This window comes from Misgurnus anguillicaudatus, chromosome 22, assembly GCF_027580225.2.
Source record: "Misgurnus anguillicaudatus chromosome 22, ASM2758022v2, whole genome shotgun sequence".
Classification (NCBI taxonomy): domain Eukaryota; kingdom Metazoa; phylum Chordata; class Actinopteri; order Cypriniformes; family Cobitidae; genus Misgurnus; species Misgurnus anguillicaudatus.
The window spans coordinates 53286285-53301940 of record NC_073358.2 but is presented as its reverse complement, the minus strand read 5'-3'; the positions used below and the strand labels follow the sequence as shown (position 1 = coordinate 53301940).

Below are 15656 nucleotides of genomic sequence, written 5' to 3'. Positions count from 1 at the left end.
TGTTTCAGATGTGTGAATCACCCAATGACCATTTTTGTCCACAAATGCGTATAATCCATGAAATATAGATATATAGTCTACTGTTTACATCAGATTTCGCATGAACGTCTGCTCATTCCTCCATCAGCCAATGACTTATGAAAAATATTGATAGACAAAACATGTAGCCAATTATATAACGAATTCAACCATCTCTGTGTAACTTATGTGTGTTTGGACTCAAGCTGCGCTGCAAGAACTGACAGAGAGATGACGTCAAAGTACCGCAAGAGCGAGTCAAAATTAAACTACTCCGTAAGATTTCTTGAAGAGCTCTCGCAGTACATTGACATCATCCGACTTCGGCGCCCCATAAAGTCAGTGACGCGGCTGACGTACGATGCGGCTGACTGTTATTTGTTTCCGCCCCAGCTTCTTTTATTTTTCTTTTATTTTGTGCGCCCAAGCTTCGTTTACAGTCTGGGGAGACTATAAGTTTGAAAAAAAAAACTTAGCAAACATGTCTGAGGAACAGGGCATCCGCATCACTACAGTCACGTGACTTCACTCTCGAGCCGGAAGAGAAGACAATGCTGAATAAAGTCGTAATTCTGCTATTTTTTATTTTCGATGCTTCAACACTTTCTTCCTGACCCACTGATGTCACATGGACTACTTTAATGATATTTTTATTACCTTTCTGGACATGGAAACCGTACATAGATTTTCAATGGTTGGGACAAAAGCTAAACGTTAAAACATCTTAAACTGTGTTTCGAAGATGAACAGAGGTCTTCCGAGTTTAGAACAACATAAGGGTAAGTCATTAATTACATTATTTTCATTTTTGGCCGAACTATCCTTATTTAGTAGTCACGCTTTTCCCTTTGGGGGCGGAGGTGAAAACACAATGTAATGCACGGTATGTAAATATACACAGAGACAACGACGCCCCCCGCTGCACGCTAGAATCTCCGTAAAAACAAGCTGATTTCAACCGCAAAATGTACGCTTTTAAATATACAAAAGCTGCTATCTCAAACACGGAGAGGCTTCTTCGTGATCTCAACTAACAGATTCTGCAATAAAACGAAAATCACAAAATCTCAAAATCACCCGTATCTCATTATCTCAAAACTTGTGCTGTCGACTTGTGTCACTGGTTTCCGTGACGGGTCACAAATGCACATTTTTGGACTTGGAGGAGGTGGACACCGTAACTTTACATTTGATTTAATGAAAGATCTAAAACATTTTCTAAACTAACTGAAAATGTGTTTGTCTGAAAAACGATGGACATATGCATCTCGGACAGCTTGGGGGTGAGTAAATCATGGGTTTAAGATCATTTTTGACCAGTTAACTCGTCAATGGCAGGGAAAGAGCTAACTATCAAAAATATGTTTTAAAAAAGGTTTCCTTGCATTGGTATTTAGCTGGCACCAAATATTGACAATTGAAAACTTTTGGTAAAGATTGTATTTTTTCATGGTAAGGTTGTTTTACACAATCAGATTCCCAAAGTCTGAAATCAAAGGTCAATATTAATGATAATTATTTCAATATGAACATTTTTCATCATATTTATAGCTTAATACTCTTAATGTTTTTTTACAACTCTTTCATTTCAATCCATTTCTTATAAACATTTGTAGGAGGAACAGTTTGACACTTACATGAAAAAAAGCTGAGACAGTCAGAGACCAGTATTGCAATTCATGCTGTTATTAATTATTATTCATTATTCATATTTTATTATTAGAAAAGATTCACCCGCTGCCAAGAAACTTAACCTGGCTGATATAAATCCTCTAGCACTAAAAACAGATTGATTTGATGATTTTGAAAATATAATTCAGCTACAGAATCCAGTCTGTTTATTTGATCATATGTTAATAATGATTATAATGAGTTTGTATGGGTTCAGTACTGTTTAGATCACGTTCATTATTATCTGTTCAGTTGTGTGAAGGGTCAGTGGATACCTCGTGCATCTTCATTATTACAAACTTAAGCCCTGTTCACACAGGAATAGTATTACTTGGTGATCTTTAGTTATTTGTATTTGCAGAGGTTTTCTGTGATCTTAATTGTCATGATCCTGCCAGTCTGTCATAGTTAGTTATAGTTGTTCATTGTCATTAGGGTGGCCATTCGTGCCAGTTCCGCTGGACACATCCCGAACATGTTTTCGGGTTCGTTCTCCGGAAGTCGCGTTGGTCGACCGCATACGTCATCAAGGTTTAATATTTCAGGTTTAATTTCAGAAAAGCAACCGCTACATTTCAAGGTACGAAGGAAACTACAATTATGGTATGTCTTAAAAGAAATAAATCTTCATTTTCTAATGTATTTTAACTCAAATGTGAGAACCTCGATGACGTATGCGGTCGAACAACGCGACTTCCGGAGAACGAACACGAAAACATGTTCGGGACGTGTCCGGCAGAACTGGCACGAATGGCCACCCTAATTGTCATGTGTCGGGAACGTGGCAGTACTCATGTTTTGTGTGGCGCACATGTTTGTGTTGTTTGGGTAGTGTGCTGCTGTGTCTCATCTCTGCCTCCGCCCCCTTTTTCCTCGTTAATTATTCATCATTGGTTAACTCCCCTCACCTGACCTTCCCTCGTTATCTTGTTTAGTTTTTTCCATGTAAGGCTCCAATGTGTTCTGTTTTGTGCTGAATTGTTTTGGATGTTTGATTTGTTTTATGCTGTCACAGTCAGTCAGTCAATCTAGTAGTCTTGTCATAGTGTGTTGTCTTGTTCATTATTCTTAATGTTTGTCTTTGCCCCCATGTGGGTGTTTTTGTTAATAAACGTCTAAGTTCAACATTTTCTGCACTTGGGTCTCATTCCTCGTGTGAAATCATGACACTTAATTCTGTGTGAATCAGTCAGGTCTGTAATTTGTAAAGTAAAAATTCCCCCGCAAATGACCTACAATATTTTGAACAGCGAGGTAGTAATATTACTCTTGCACATCGGCATCTCTGTCATTTGGCAATTAATTTGTTGGGGTCATACATCATTTTTCAAGGCTTTTGTTACTTGTGTGCCTTTTTAGTTTAGTTTTTCTCTGTTTCTGTGTCTCTCGCACTGCAGCTGAAGAGCGCACACACATACTGAGACGCATCTCTTCTCTGCTTTTTATGTCTTTCCTTGTGAAACTTGAGGGATTTGTTATATATTTCTGTTTTAAAATTCTACTCAGTCTCTCCTCGTTTCATGATGAATATTCATAATAAGCAGAACTTTGATTAAATGAAATGATTCTGTATAGGTGAAGCTGTCAGCCGCAACACCGCAGAAGCGTTTCTAAAATAGAATCATTTGACGCTCGATGTGACATCATAATGCGACATCGTGACGCAGCTGGTTATGACAAAAACTGAATATCCAGGAGATAACTCAGTTAATTTGAGTAAAATCACAGGCTTTGCTTATTCAGTGCGAATGCACCACACAAAATTCAGATGTAGGGGGATCATTTCTAAATCACACGAGGTCCTCAGATAAAAATAATCCTCTGTGAATACAGCTTTAAATTGCAGAAACACAAACATACACAAACACACTAGTGATCAACTGATACTAAATTTTTTATAGCCAATACCAAATATTTGGCTGTTTATGTGCCTGATAACCGATATGCTGAACTGATTTTTATTTACTGTTATACTTTTGTTTTTAATACAATTACTCCAACATTTCTGAACTGAACAAACTCTTATAATAATAACAATCACTGCCTCTTTACATACAATATAATAAATAGAGGCGTCTGAAAGAGTGAAGAATAATATAAATTTAATGAATAATATCAGTGAAATAATACATTGTAAGGAAAGTAACAATCAAAACATCTTATATGTCATTGAATTTCTTTTTATGAACTGTTTTTTTATGTCAGAATAATTCATATTTTGTTGTTATAGTTCATGAAATGGCTGTTGACATTGCTGTTTATCTATAATTATACTCACGCATTAACATTCTCAAACTGGTAATAAATAATGAATTAATATCCACAGACATTTATTTAGATGTTTTAGCAAAATAATGTTTATCTAGTAAATCTTAATATAACTTAGGGTGAAAGATAGCTACATGCGGTGGCTTTATGAAGGTGATTTTATGAGGCTACTAATAAGCATAAATAACACAAGAACTAATTTAATTCAGCATTTTTAATTCCACCAAGCATTCATTCATGGTTGTTTCAATTATGTAAAGTTACGCTGTTATTGGAACAGGATTTAACAGATCAGTCTATGTTACTCTGTGAGTTTGTCTCTATTTCTTAGCCAAGTTGCATTTACAACAACACATCTCATCTGTGCATTAATGTCTGTTATGTTAAATAAGTTGATTAATTAAAGCAAAGTAAATATACTCAAAGTCCTTTTAATGAAGTCATGTCACTCCACAGTCATATTTGTTGTGCACACTGTTGTTGTCTCCTCTCCTGAGACGCTGTGATGCCTCAGAATGGCCACAAGATGGCGGCGTTTTTGTTATACCCGATAACAATACATGGGAAAATGTTTAAATATCTGAGAAAATATCGGGAAACAGATATATTGGTCGATCTCTAAAACTCCTTCCCCGCCATTGACGAGTTATCTTGTCAATCCGCAATACCACTATTTTTCACCAGGTGACGCATTTCCGCAACTTATAAAGCCTGGAAGTATTTCCCTTGGGCAAACAGGTGTATGTCCATGTATGTTTTGATCATAGCTCTGAATCTAATATCTTTAAAAAGTCCTTCACAAAAGCACAATTATTTCAGTTTTTTGCTCAAAATTTGGTGTTTTTGAACAACCAACCCATATTTGAGAGGTGATAAAAAGACAACAAATAAAGATAGGATTAAAAGTTTTTTTTTTTTTTTAAAGAGGTTGATGATGAGGCAGAGGTTCAGTTTTTTTATTTAATATATTGTGTGCTTAGATATTTAAAGAAGAACATTTTCTGGGAGGCATTCAACTTTTGTGAAAATTATAAAATGCTGGTGAGGAAAAGAGGAAAATGCTTCCTGGACAATGATGAGTTTTTACAGCAATCTAGATTTCCACTATTATCCACCAGATGTCGCTTTTACAATACTTAAAAATACACTGAAGCATCCACTGATCCAAAAACAGTAAAAACTCTGTGTATGTTTTGAATCTGATCTCTAACAAAATTATTTGACAAAAACCTTCTGTCCTTTCATTTGATATATTGTATGTTTATATATTTATAGAAGGAAAGTTTCTGGAAGGCATTAAACTTTTGTCAAAATCATAAAAAATGCTGGCGGGGAAAGAGTAAAAAACTTTGATGTATTGGAAGGTTTTTCTTCACATCATCAGACCTTGTTGAGTAAGATAGGATTCTGTTTCTATATAACAAGTATCAAATGAAATAGTTTAAGAGGAGGTCCACCATGTTTCATCAAGGATCACATTAAAAATGTCTGGACTGACCGCTGACTTTTCAATAGATGAAATACTGTAAAGATACACACTGACTCTTTCTCTCTTTCTGTTTATTATCCTGATGGTGTTCTTATAGTTGAATATCCTGACAAGATGGCAAATGATCAAGGTAAGAGTTTTTAACATAATGAATTTATGTTTTTATGTACTGTCTTTCTTTTATCAATAGATTTATTATTCGAGTGTCTCACTTCAATCATATTGTTCACTATATTATCTTATAATGATCTGACAATCTTCACAAAAACTACAAGACAAACATCATCAATGACAAACACTACTGCATCACTTAAAATCATCATTTCTCAGTCTAGTTTCAGACCTGTATATGTGTGTAATAGCCAGATAGAGATGTATGTGGTGTGTATATAAAGCTGACTGTATCCCACATCTCTTCTGTTAAAGCCACAAAAGAGTACAAATAATTGCTTTCTCAGAAATCTCTCAGTCCTTTAAACAAATGTCTTTTCTTAAACGACCTCAGGCGATGGCGTCCCTCAGCACCGCTCTCAAAGAATCGGCCCGCTGATAATTTGCCTTTCTGAAAGAGCTGAATTGTAAATTGGGTTTGTTAAAGAGGGATGTGATGATGAAGAGCCGTGTGTAGAGAGATAACAGAGCAAATCTTTAATGACTCTTCTTCATCTGATTCTCTTTATTATTGAAGAACACATTCTCTAGCAAATGATTTTAATTGACATCAGAAATAAAGAAAAGAAAATGTATGAACACATTCTGTGTTTCTATAAGAGCAGAAGTGGATTTCTATTTTAAGTGACTCGGTTCTCTGTAGTGTTCACGCAGACATTAAACGAATTAATGAATGAATGAATGAGTGTTACCTATAAATCAAGATAAACTTCATCAGGAGAGAAACTCTACAGCTGTTCACAGTCACATTCATGTGATGGACTTCTGTAGGTCACTAAACCCACGGGTCCTGTTCCACTAATAACACACACAACACACACACATACACACACACACAAACACCACAACAGTCTGATGAAATGACTTCTACTGATTTACTTTACATTAGATTGTTGCTCAGGGCTGTAAAGATCCAGGAACTGTAAATAAAATCTAATGTTCCCCAAACACATTCACTCACTGACACACACACACACACACACACACACACACACACACACACACACACACACACACACACACACACACACACACACACACACACACACTGAAGTGATCACAACAGACTTTGAGAGATCATCTATTTTATAAACATGAATATGATGATAGCACTATGGCTTACTGTTATTATGTTTTACTACGGTTAAAGGATATTTTACCAGATCATGTTTGACCTCACATGATTACACACCTGTCATCCGTGACCTCATCTGTGATCTCTGTCATCTCAGGTCGTCATGGAGACAGTGGATATTGGCCATCTGACAATAATCTGATAGACATGAGCAGTTTAAACGGTAAGATCATCAGTATTAGATATATTCAGCAATGAAAGCAGCTCAGGTGTTTATTCGAGAAATATAGTTTAGTCATATAGTAGATGAGTGTTTTTCTCTCTCTTCAGACAGATTTATGATCTGTGTTAATGGTTTTAGAGATGTAGAGTAGTGTACAATAGAGCTGTACTCAGGTCAGGTGAGAAGCGTGTGTATTTATAGATGAACGATATCCATGCATTAATACGTTATATGTCCCTGTATATTGAATATGTGTCTAGTTGTCATAGAAACCTCAGGTGTGTAATATTAATGTGTGTAAATGAAACACAGCCGACAGCACATCCATCACTATAGTGTATTATAGATGAGTTTGACCTTCACTTTCACGAACGGCTATTAGTTATTCTTTTACAGATCTGTAGTACAACACTAACATGAACGTTAAAGTGGAAACATAGATCAGTTTGATGGTGGAAAAGCATTATGATCTTTTCATCCAGCGGTGTAATCGCTTAGAAAACTAATATCACACCTCTGCAGTCACATGTTGTGTAGATGTGAACACATTTAGGAGGACAGATTTGTTCAGATCAATGGATTCTGGGGGATTGAAAGGGTTTTGGACATCATCAGAAAGAAAGCTATAGAGTTTTATTCTTAAACCGTAATGGTCAGAATGTATAAAGTGTGTGTATTTGTGTTGATTTCTTTATGATTTCAGAGCCTCCTATCGGTCAGATGCGTCCACCACACGGCAGTGTGACCCCTCAGAAGAACAGTAATCTACTGGTTATTATTGTGGTGTCTGTAGGAGCTGTAACTGTTGTAGTGGTGCTGATCGTAGCCCTGATCTGCACACGACGCTCATCTGCACAACAGAGAAAGTGAGTTACAACTTAACAACTGTGTCTGTGTGTGTGTGTGTGTGTGTGTGTGTGTGTGTGTGTGTGTGTGTGTGTGTGTGTGTGTGTGTGTGCGTGCCGTGTATAAGACTGACTATCAGCTTTGTGTTTGTGTGTTTAAAAAAGGTCTTGCATCACATAACAGTCTAGAAACACATTTTAAAGTGAGTCTCAGTCTGCTGCATAATAAAACAGATCAAAATATTCCAGCGGACAAAAAATATGTTTCAAAATGGCCAAAAAATATATTTACTGACCCTAAACAGTTTGGAATATGTTTACAAAAATATATTTTTCACTGATATGTTTTTTGGCCATTTTTGTATATTTTGAAACATATTTCATAAGTAAATTCATTTTAAAGCATTACACAATATATACACAATAAAATTTATTTTTATTTAGCATATATTTAAAATATATTTAGGCAAAAAAAAACGTATTTTTGCCATATGAGTTGTAAAATTAGAAATGTATTTCCTTGAACCTTGAAATACATTTTGAAATATATTTTGATATATGAAGGTTAATATTTATATATATCCAAATTCAAAAATATATTCAATTGGGCATAACATTCTATTCAATGTATTTGGCATATAATTCAAATATATATTTTTATATATTATATATTTTTGCCATATGGGTCATTACAGGGAAACTTATTCTTATATGGCATCGTGATCTCAGAGGAAATTTCTAACATACTTTACAAGTTAGCTCATTTTTGTATGAAACAGAATCATACAAAACCCCAGTGGCGACCGGTGACTTATTTTTTTGAGAGCGCTCAATGCAAAGTTCGTCACAACATGTATTTAGCCCGTCATGTATGTGGGTCCTTTTTTCAAAATATGTGTCCTGCGCTTCGAGAGATCGTGTGTGCATCACGTGTCTTGTCAAAATAAGTGCCTGCTGCAGACGCGTCTAAAGGGTTTATGATAAAAGAGACGCTCGCGTTTGCCAAATACTCACATAATCTCATGTGTAATCAGAGTTTAGTGTTAAGGGAGTGTCTTGTGTGTATTTTGTGAACGTAAGCGTCTCTTTTATCATAAACGTTTTTTGATGCGTGTGCAGCAGGCACTTATTTTGACAAAACATGAGATGCACATGGTTGACATGACGCAACAAACACTTATTTTGAAAACGCAAGCAGCACATGACACTTTGAACACTTATTTTGAATTAGCGCCCCTCGGATGAGCAGTGACCAGTCAGCACTGCAAAACCCTGTGATTGATTATTAGAAAAAAACAATACTGATCTGTGTGATTGCAGGAAACGTGCGACTCACAGCGCAGGAAAGAGGAAAGGCAGTCAGAAAGATCTGCGACCTCCCGATCTCTGGATCCATCATGAAGAGATGGAGATGAAGAACATCGAGAAACCCTCGAGCTCCGCCCCCTCCGGTCGAGAGTCACCAATCCAGAGCTGTCAGGAGATCGCCCCTGTCAGCCACAGCCAATCAGAGAGTCAGATGGGAAGCAAAAGCAGCCACTCGGGTGAGGAACGGTCATCGGGTCTCTGTGGAGAACAGTAAATATGAATCCAGAGAGCGCTTTGGTCTGAAGGGTTTGTGGTTTTGTTGCGCAGGCGCAGACGGCGATGAGACCTCCAGCAGTATTTCCACATTAGAGCGATCGCTGGCTGCTCGCAGGGTGACGCGTGCCAAAATGATGATTCCTATGGACTCTCAACCCAGCAACACACGTGAGCAACACACAGACACAACTTCAACACAACATTACACTGCTCTCATCATATCAGGGTGTGAAGGACTCCAATGGAGGAGATCTGATCTCTCAAATAAAACAAACAAATCCAAAGAAAAAAAACTCCTACAACAAACACATTCTTTTTCCATGATAGAAACATAAACTGAGAAGATAAAACCATTTGAGCTTTTCCATTACAGTACTGACATCATATTTAAGATTTGTGCAATATGAATTTTAACAATTACTCACACAAATGTAGCTTTATGTGCATGTGTGTGTGATTTCCAGCAGTTAGATGTGTTTGTGTCAGTGATCTGTGATGTTTTCTCATCAATTTAACCAGAAACTGAGCCTGCAGGTCTGTACTGAACATCAGCACTGGAGTTAGCAGGTGTTTTAGTGTTTTTGGGGAGGTTTATGTGACAGATTGAGGTAAAACACACTTTGATTCTGTATGCGATGCTCAGTGAAGCTTTAAATCTGAGCCAGCGTCTCTCCGTCGAGATCTTTTCTGCAGAAGAGACGAATAATTGATCTCCTAACCTAAAGTATATGATGTGTGTATGTGGAAAATCTGTCCGTGTAGAGATAGAAACAAACCAAATCATTCTCAATGAGAAACTTTCGACTGTTCATGCTGAAAACTAAATACTTTAACCCTGACAAAAGCAAAACATTTCATAAGATATTCACTTTCATCTTTAGAGGATCGCTCCTGAATATATTTGTATATATCCTGATGGAGATAAAGATGTTTAGAGACACATTTTACAGATTGTTTCTACAAATAAATATACACACAATATAAACATTTGTATTATTATATTCATTTTAATGTCTATCTGAGATATCTTGATTTGAGATCAGGACTAGTCAACTGGTGTCCCGCGGGTCAAATGTGGACCTCCAATCATCTTTATTCTGCCGTGATGGCCTTCTTTGTCTGATTTAAAATCAGTGTGATTACTTTTACCTTTCTACTGTACATGACAAATGACGGCCGGTTAACCGGTAGGAGAGTCGGAAAGAAGCTGCGTGGGGTGTCAATCATCTGCGGGTGCATAATTAAAAGATCCAGTTTGAGCTTTGGATGCATTAAAAATGAACTAAAATATTTATAAACAATTGATTACTGAGAAGTAAATGATTAAGTATAAATACATTCACATTGTGCTGGAATGAGCTTAAAGAGTTATAAACAAATGAAATTGAAGAGATCTGCATTACAGTTAGTGCTAAACAAAAATACATCTGTTGATTATTTTGTGCAGTGTTCATAGTTGAATGATTAACATTTGTCTCTTGCCATTGTTTTTAAAATATTAAAAAAGAAAATGTGAGTTTTCAGTAATTAAAAGGCAAAATACTGGATTCAAAAAGTGTGCATCTTTTTTAATATATGACCTATAACAAAGTTATAACATATATAATAATAATTATTATATATAATAGGTAAAAGTTAAAAATATATAAAAGGTAAAAGTTTGGCCCGCATCATATTTAATGTTTTAATATCTGACCCTTGAAGAAGAAAAGTTAAAGGCGCTGTTTTAGATATTTTACTAGAAAATAAGACAGAGCTATTTCTTATAAATCAGAATGAAGTTAATATAAATAAAGTCTGATCTAAAGGATTTCTGCATATTTGGCATTGGATGAGATGAATGAATATCATTATAAACTGCTGCGTCCGCAGGCATAAATCACTTTCACATCAGAGATGGGTCTCTATATCTTTACGCTCCACAGGTTTATATTCTCTCTCATATTCACCTTCATTCTGTGGAAATGATTCTTCACTTTCTGATTCTGTCCTCCTGAGACGTCTTCACTGACTCAAACCTCCTGGAACTGAAAATCATTTCTTTCTGAGAAATCCACTTGGAAATAACAGCAGTATCTGAACTTCAACACCTTCATCTGTGACGCTGCCGTCTCTTCTGGATGAGTGGAGGTCTTCAATGTCCACCTCTTCTCAAAACTCATCCTTTAGCTTTGAGAAATCCTTCACCTGTCTCGTGTGTCATTTCATGGTGTGGTTTCTTTCTTAAACAGAAACTTCATTCACACAGCACTTTGGTCTATAAAATTGTCCGAGAGTCTTCTGTGTGAACACAAACACGTCCTGTAAACATTCTGGGATCTCTACAGTAGTAACATTGCTGTAACATTCACCGAAAGCGTTCTGTGTGAGGCAGAAACGATGCCATTAGGGGCGTGATGTAGTGAGGACGCTCGTGTCATCGCAACCAGAAGTTATGCTTCAGCTCTTTGATACAAACACAGATCAACATTCATGACGAGAAATGTCAGCAAACTGGACAGGATTCTCATCATTATCAGAGCTAAAGCTGATGTATTGGGAATGTTTGTTTGTTTTCTTCATGTACCACAATTATTTGTTAATGTAAAAGTTTCTGCTGCTCATCTTCAGATGTGAAAAAGAGATTATAGTCTGACTTATATATTACCACAAACACAACACTTAACTCTCTGAACTTTATCATAATGAAGGGAAATATTCACCTTTAATGAATACAGCATTTCATACCCATATTGTAGATCAAGCCAAGACACGCACACACACACACACACACACACACACACACACACAGACACACTTAACACATTTAAGGTTGTGAGTGTGTATAGTGTTGTGTAGACTGTCTGAGCAGCATTCATGTGTGATAAATGTTGCTTTGTTTGTGTAGACGTGTGTTCTGTTGTTCAGATTATTGATCAGTTTTAAAGCAGATTAATGGGTTTGTAGATGTTTCTCTCAAGGGTTTGAATTGGAAACAGATCTTCTCTTGTATGTGTTTAAATATTTACACATGAGTAATGGATCTGATCTGATCTGATCTCACAGCTTTACTCTTATTCACTGCACACTGACACTTTACTGGGATTACATTGACTGATATTACCCCAAAAACAAAGTCAAAGTCCTCTATTCACATTAATAAAACTACAACTGCTTACAGTTAGGGCTGAATAACAAATAATCATTTGCAGAATAAAAGGTTTTGTTTACATCATATATATATGTGTGTGTGTATGGTGTATAATTATGTTCACACACATGTATGTATACTTTTAAGAAAAAATATGTGTATAAATTAAGTATTCATACTGTATTTATATAATATAGTACAGTGGTTCCCAAACTTTTTCAGTGTGTGCCCCTCCCTGTGTACGGTGCATTCCTTCGCGGCCCCCCAAAGAAAATTTGTGACAAAAAACTGTTCTAAAACATTAAATTATACAAAAAAGTAGTGCTTTTGGTTAGTAACCTTATTTTTTTAGGTTTAATGACACATAATTCATGTTAAATTAATGTATTTCATAAAATGTCATAAAACTGGGGCCCCCCTGGCACCATCTCGCGGCCCCCAGTTTGAAAACCACTGATATAGTATATACTTTTGATGTAATGATTTATATGATATGATAAGATCTCTCTTTCTCTGTGTGTGTGTGTGTGTAGCGGTGGTGAGTGCTATCCCAGTACCAACACTGGACAGCAGTCAGTATCCGGGGATCTTACCGTCACCCACCTGCAGTTACACTTCTCACCCTAAATTCAGCTTGCGCCCGATGCCGTTCTCTACACTCACAGTAGAGCGCAGTTACACAACAGGTTTGTACAGTTATTGAGAGAGAGACACACATTCACATTACAGTGTAGTTTATTGTTAATGTGTCATTTATTACTACATTTATAAAACAAACCTCATCAATGCAGAAACATTCACATGCAAGCTTTTGTCATGAAGTCTAAAAAGAGGAAAACTCATTTCTCCTGCAGTGTGAATCTCAAGTGCTGTATTACTGCAAATTGAATAATTGTAGTTATTAAAAAAAATCACTTATTTTCAACATTTTCAGATTTTTTTCACCTAGTTTCTGCCTTAAATGAATAATATTTAATAAGTATTTAAATAAATATTGCTGCCTTTGTTTTGCATTTGAAGTGAAATGTAAGCAGATGTTGTTCTTGTGTTATTCATGTCAGATGTTCACAGTTTGTCTAAATCTTACCAATATATCAGCTAACCACCTCCTGCTGTTTGTTTTAGCAGTGATATCTGTAATGATTTGTATTTGTGTTTATTCTCAGCTCTTCCAGCAGAAGGTGTTGCTCCGATGTCTCCGCAGCCACAACAACCTTTGATTCCTACAGTCCAGTCCGAGCCGACGGCTCCAGAAGAGATTCCCAGCCGAACGATCCCTACGGCCTGTGTCCGACCCACTCATCCCCTCCGCAGCTTCACTAATCCACTTCTACCCCCACCTATGGGTACCATTGACCCCAAGGTTTACAATCCCATAATGCCTCAGACAGGTAAACAGCATCTTTGACTCTTCTGTGAGACACACACTGAAATGATATTATTAGAATCTCTCTCAGTTCATCTGCTCATGCAGGATTTACACAGAAGTTGTGTTCAGGTGTTTAGTGTGATGTCAGGTTTTATATGTAAATGAGTTGGATGTTGATATTGTGGAAAACATTTTACAAAAATTAGATTCTTTTGTTGGAGCTTTATGCTGTGTTGTGTATTAATCTCTATGGGAAATCATAATGTACCGTGTGTGTGTCTTTGTTTGTGTGTGTTTGGTGATTTTAATGTTGATTGATTGCAGATATAATAATTGTGTAGAGACACAGATGTGTATATAGTGGATGTGTATTTGCTCCAGGGTTTCTTCTCCTCAGATGAGATCTTCTTGACTGGAGAGATTCAGGTTCTCCAGAGCTCCAGGTGTCAGATTTCTTCATCTGTTCCTCTGTTGTAACACCGCTGCTTGTTTCCCCTGCAGTTATGATTTAATTGGTTTTCCTCAAACACTTTTGGGAATGTAGTTCGCCGGCCAATACTTGCTGAGTATGAATGGAGATTTTTTTTGTTCAGATGTTCAGCGTGGATTTTATTTTTAGACGTTTGCTCTCTTCCAGTCAATGCACAGCAATGATTCTTTGTATTTTTATTAATGGATTCTGTCTGAGAAACCTCAAACATCTCTCAGTAGATGAAGCTCATCTGTGTTTGTGATATAATGAAAGTTCTGCTGGATGTTCAGGTAAAGACAGCATGGACATATTTCCATCTTTATCTTCAACTACTGGACACTTGCTTCATTTCTGTCTGTTCATCTGCCAATCAATTAGTCTCTCTGTCCGTCTATCAGTCTCTCTGTCTCTCTGTTCATGTGTCTGTATTGCTGTCACAAGGCCGAAGTGAAAGGGTGTTTTCTGGGGCTTCAGCCCTGAATGTTTTTTCAAAAGCCCTGAATGTTTTCATGTTTCTAAGATGAATTCATTCAGTTGACTATACTGTAGGTCAGTGTTTCAGACGTCTCTGTATATAAAACACCAGCACCAAACATCTTGGAAGGAGGCTGATGGGTTGAATGAGGTGTCTTACAGTATATAAGGAGACATCTTAAGCATTCTGGGAGGAGGTACGCAGGGACTGGAGATGGGAAACACTGCACTATGTGGTGGCATGCACCCTTAAAGCAAACCAATGGAGAAATTGAAATATCTGCATGTAAAACACGCTGAATCTTCTGATAGAGATAGCTGTCCATTATTAAAATGGCTTGGCTATTACTGTGAAAGCATCTATTTATAGTTATGTGATGTGAATTCTGTTCAAGAGCTCTCTGATGTTTGCTCTATTTACACTTCATTTATGAACAATGAATGAAACCCTTACTCACTGGAAACACCTCTTCTTCTTCTTGATGCTCCCCCTCCACACTAAACATTTATCAAACATACAATAACTGAAGGAGTTTGATGTTAATGTAAGATGAGGTTTGGGAGCAGTGGCGGCTCGTGACTGATCATCTGAGGGGCGCTAATTCAAAATAAGTGTCCGGAGTGTCATGTGTTGTTTGCGTTTTCAAAATAAGTGTTTGTTGCATCATGTGAACCATGTGCATCACATGTTTTGTCAAAATAAGTGCCTGCTGCACATGCGTCAAAAACCGTTTATGATAAAAGAGACGCTTACATTCACAAAATACACACAAGACACTCCCTTAACAATAAACTCTGATTACGCATGATGAGATTATGCGAGTATCTGGCAAACGCGGGCGTTTCTTTTGTCATGGACCCTTTGGA

General features: G+C 36.8%; 1 protein-coding gene across 5 annotated transcripts in view; it reads left to right on the top strand.

The window, feature by feature from the left end:
• Positions 1-15656, top strand: part of dcc (DCC netrin 1 receptor) — a 252392-nt gene that overhangs the window by 226659 nt on the left and 10077 nt on the right. For all 5 annotated transcript variants that reach the window (XM_073860302.1, XM_073860301.1, XM_073860300.1 and 2 more), the window contains 7 exons: positions 5544-5576; positions 6850-6915; positions 7619-7781; positions 9081-9304; positions 9396-9512; positions 13008-13160; positions 13641-13865. In XM_073860302.1, coding sequence (XP_073716403.1) covers positions 5544-5576; positions 6850-6915; positions 7619-7781; positions 9081-9304; positions 9396-9512; positions 13008-13160; positions 13641-13865 — 981 coding nt within the window. The remainder of the gene's footprint in view (positions 1-5543; positions 5577-6849; positions 6916-7618; positions 7782-9080; positions 9305-9395; positions 9513-13007; positions 13161-13640; positions 13866-15656) is intronic.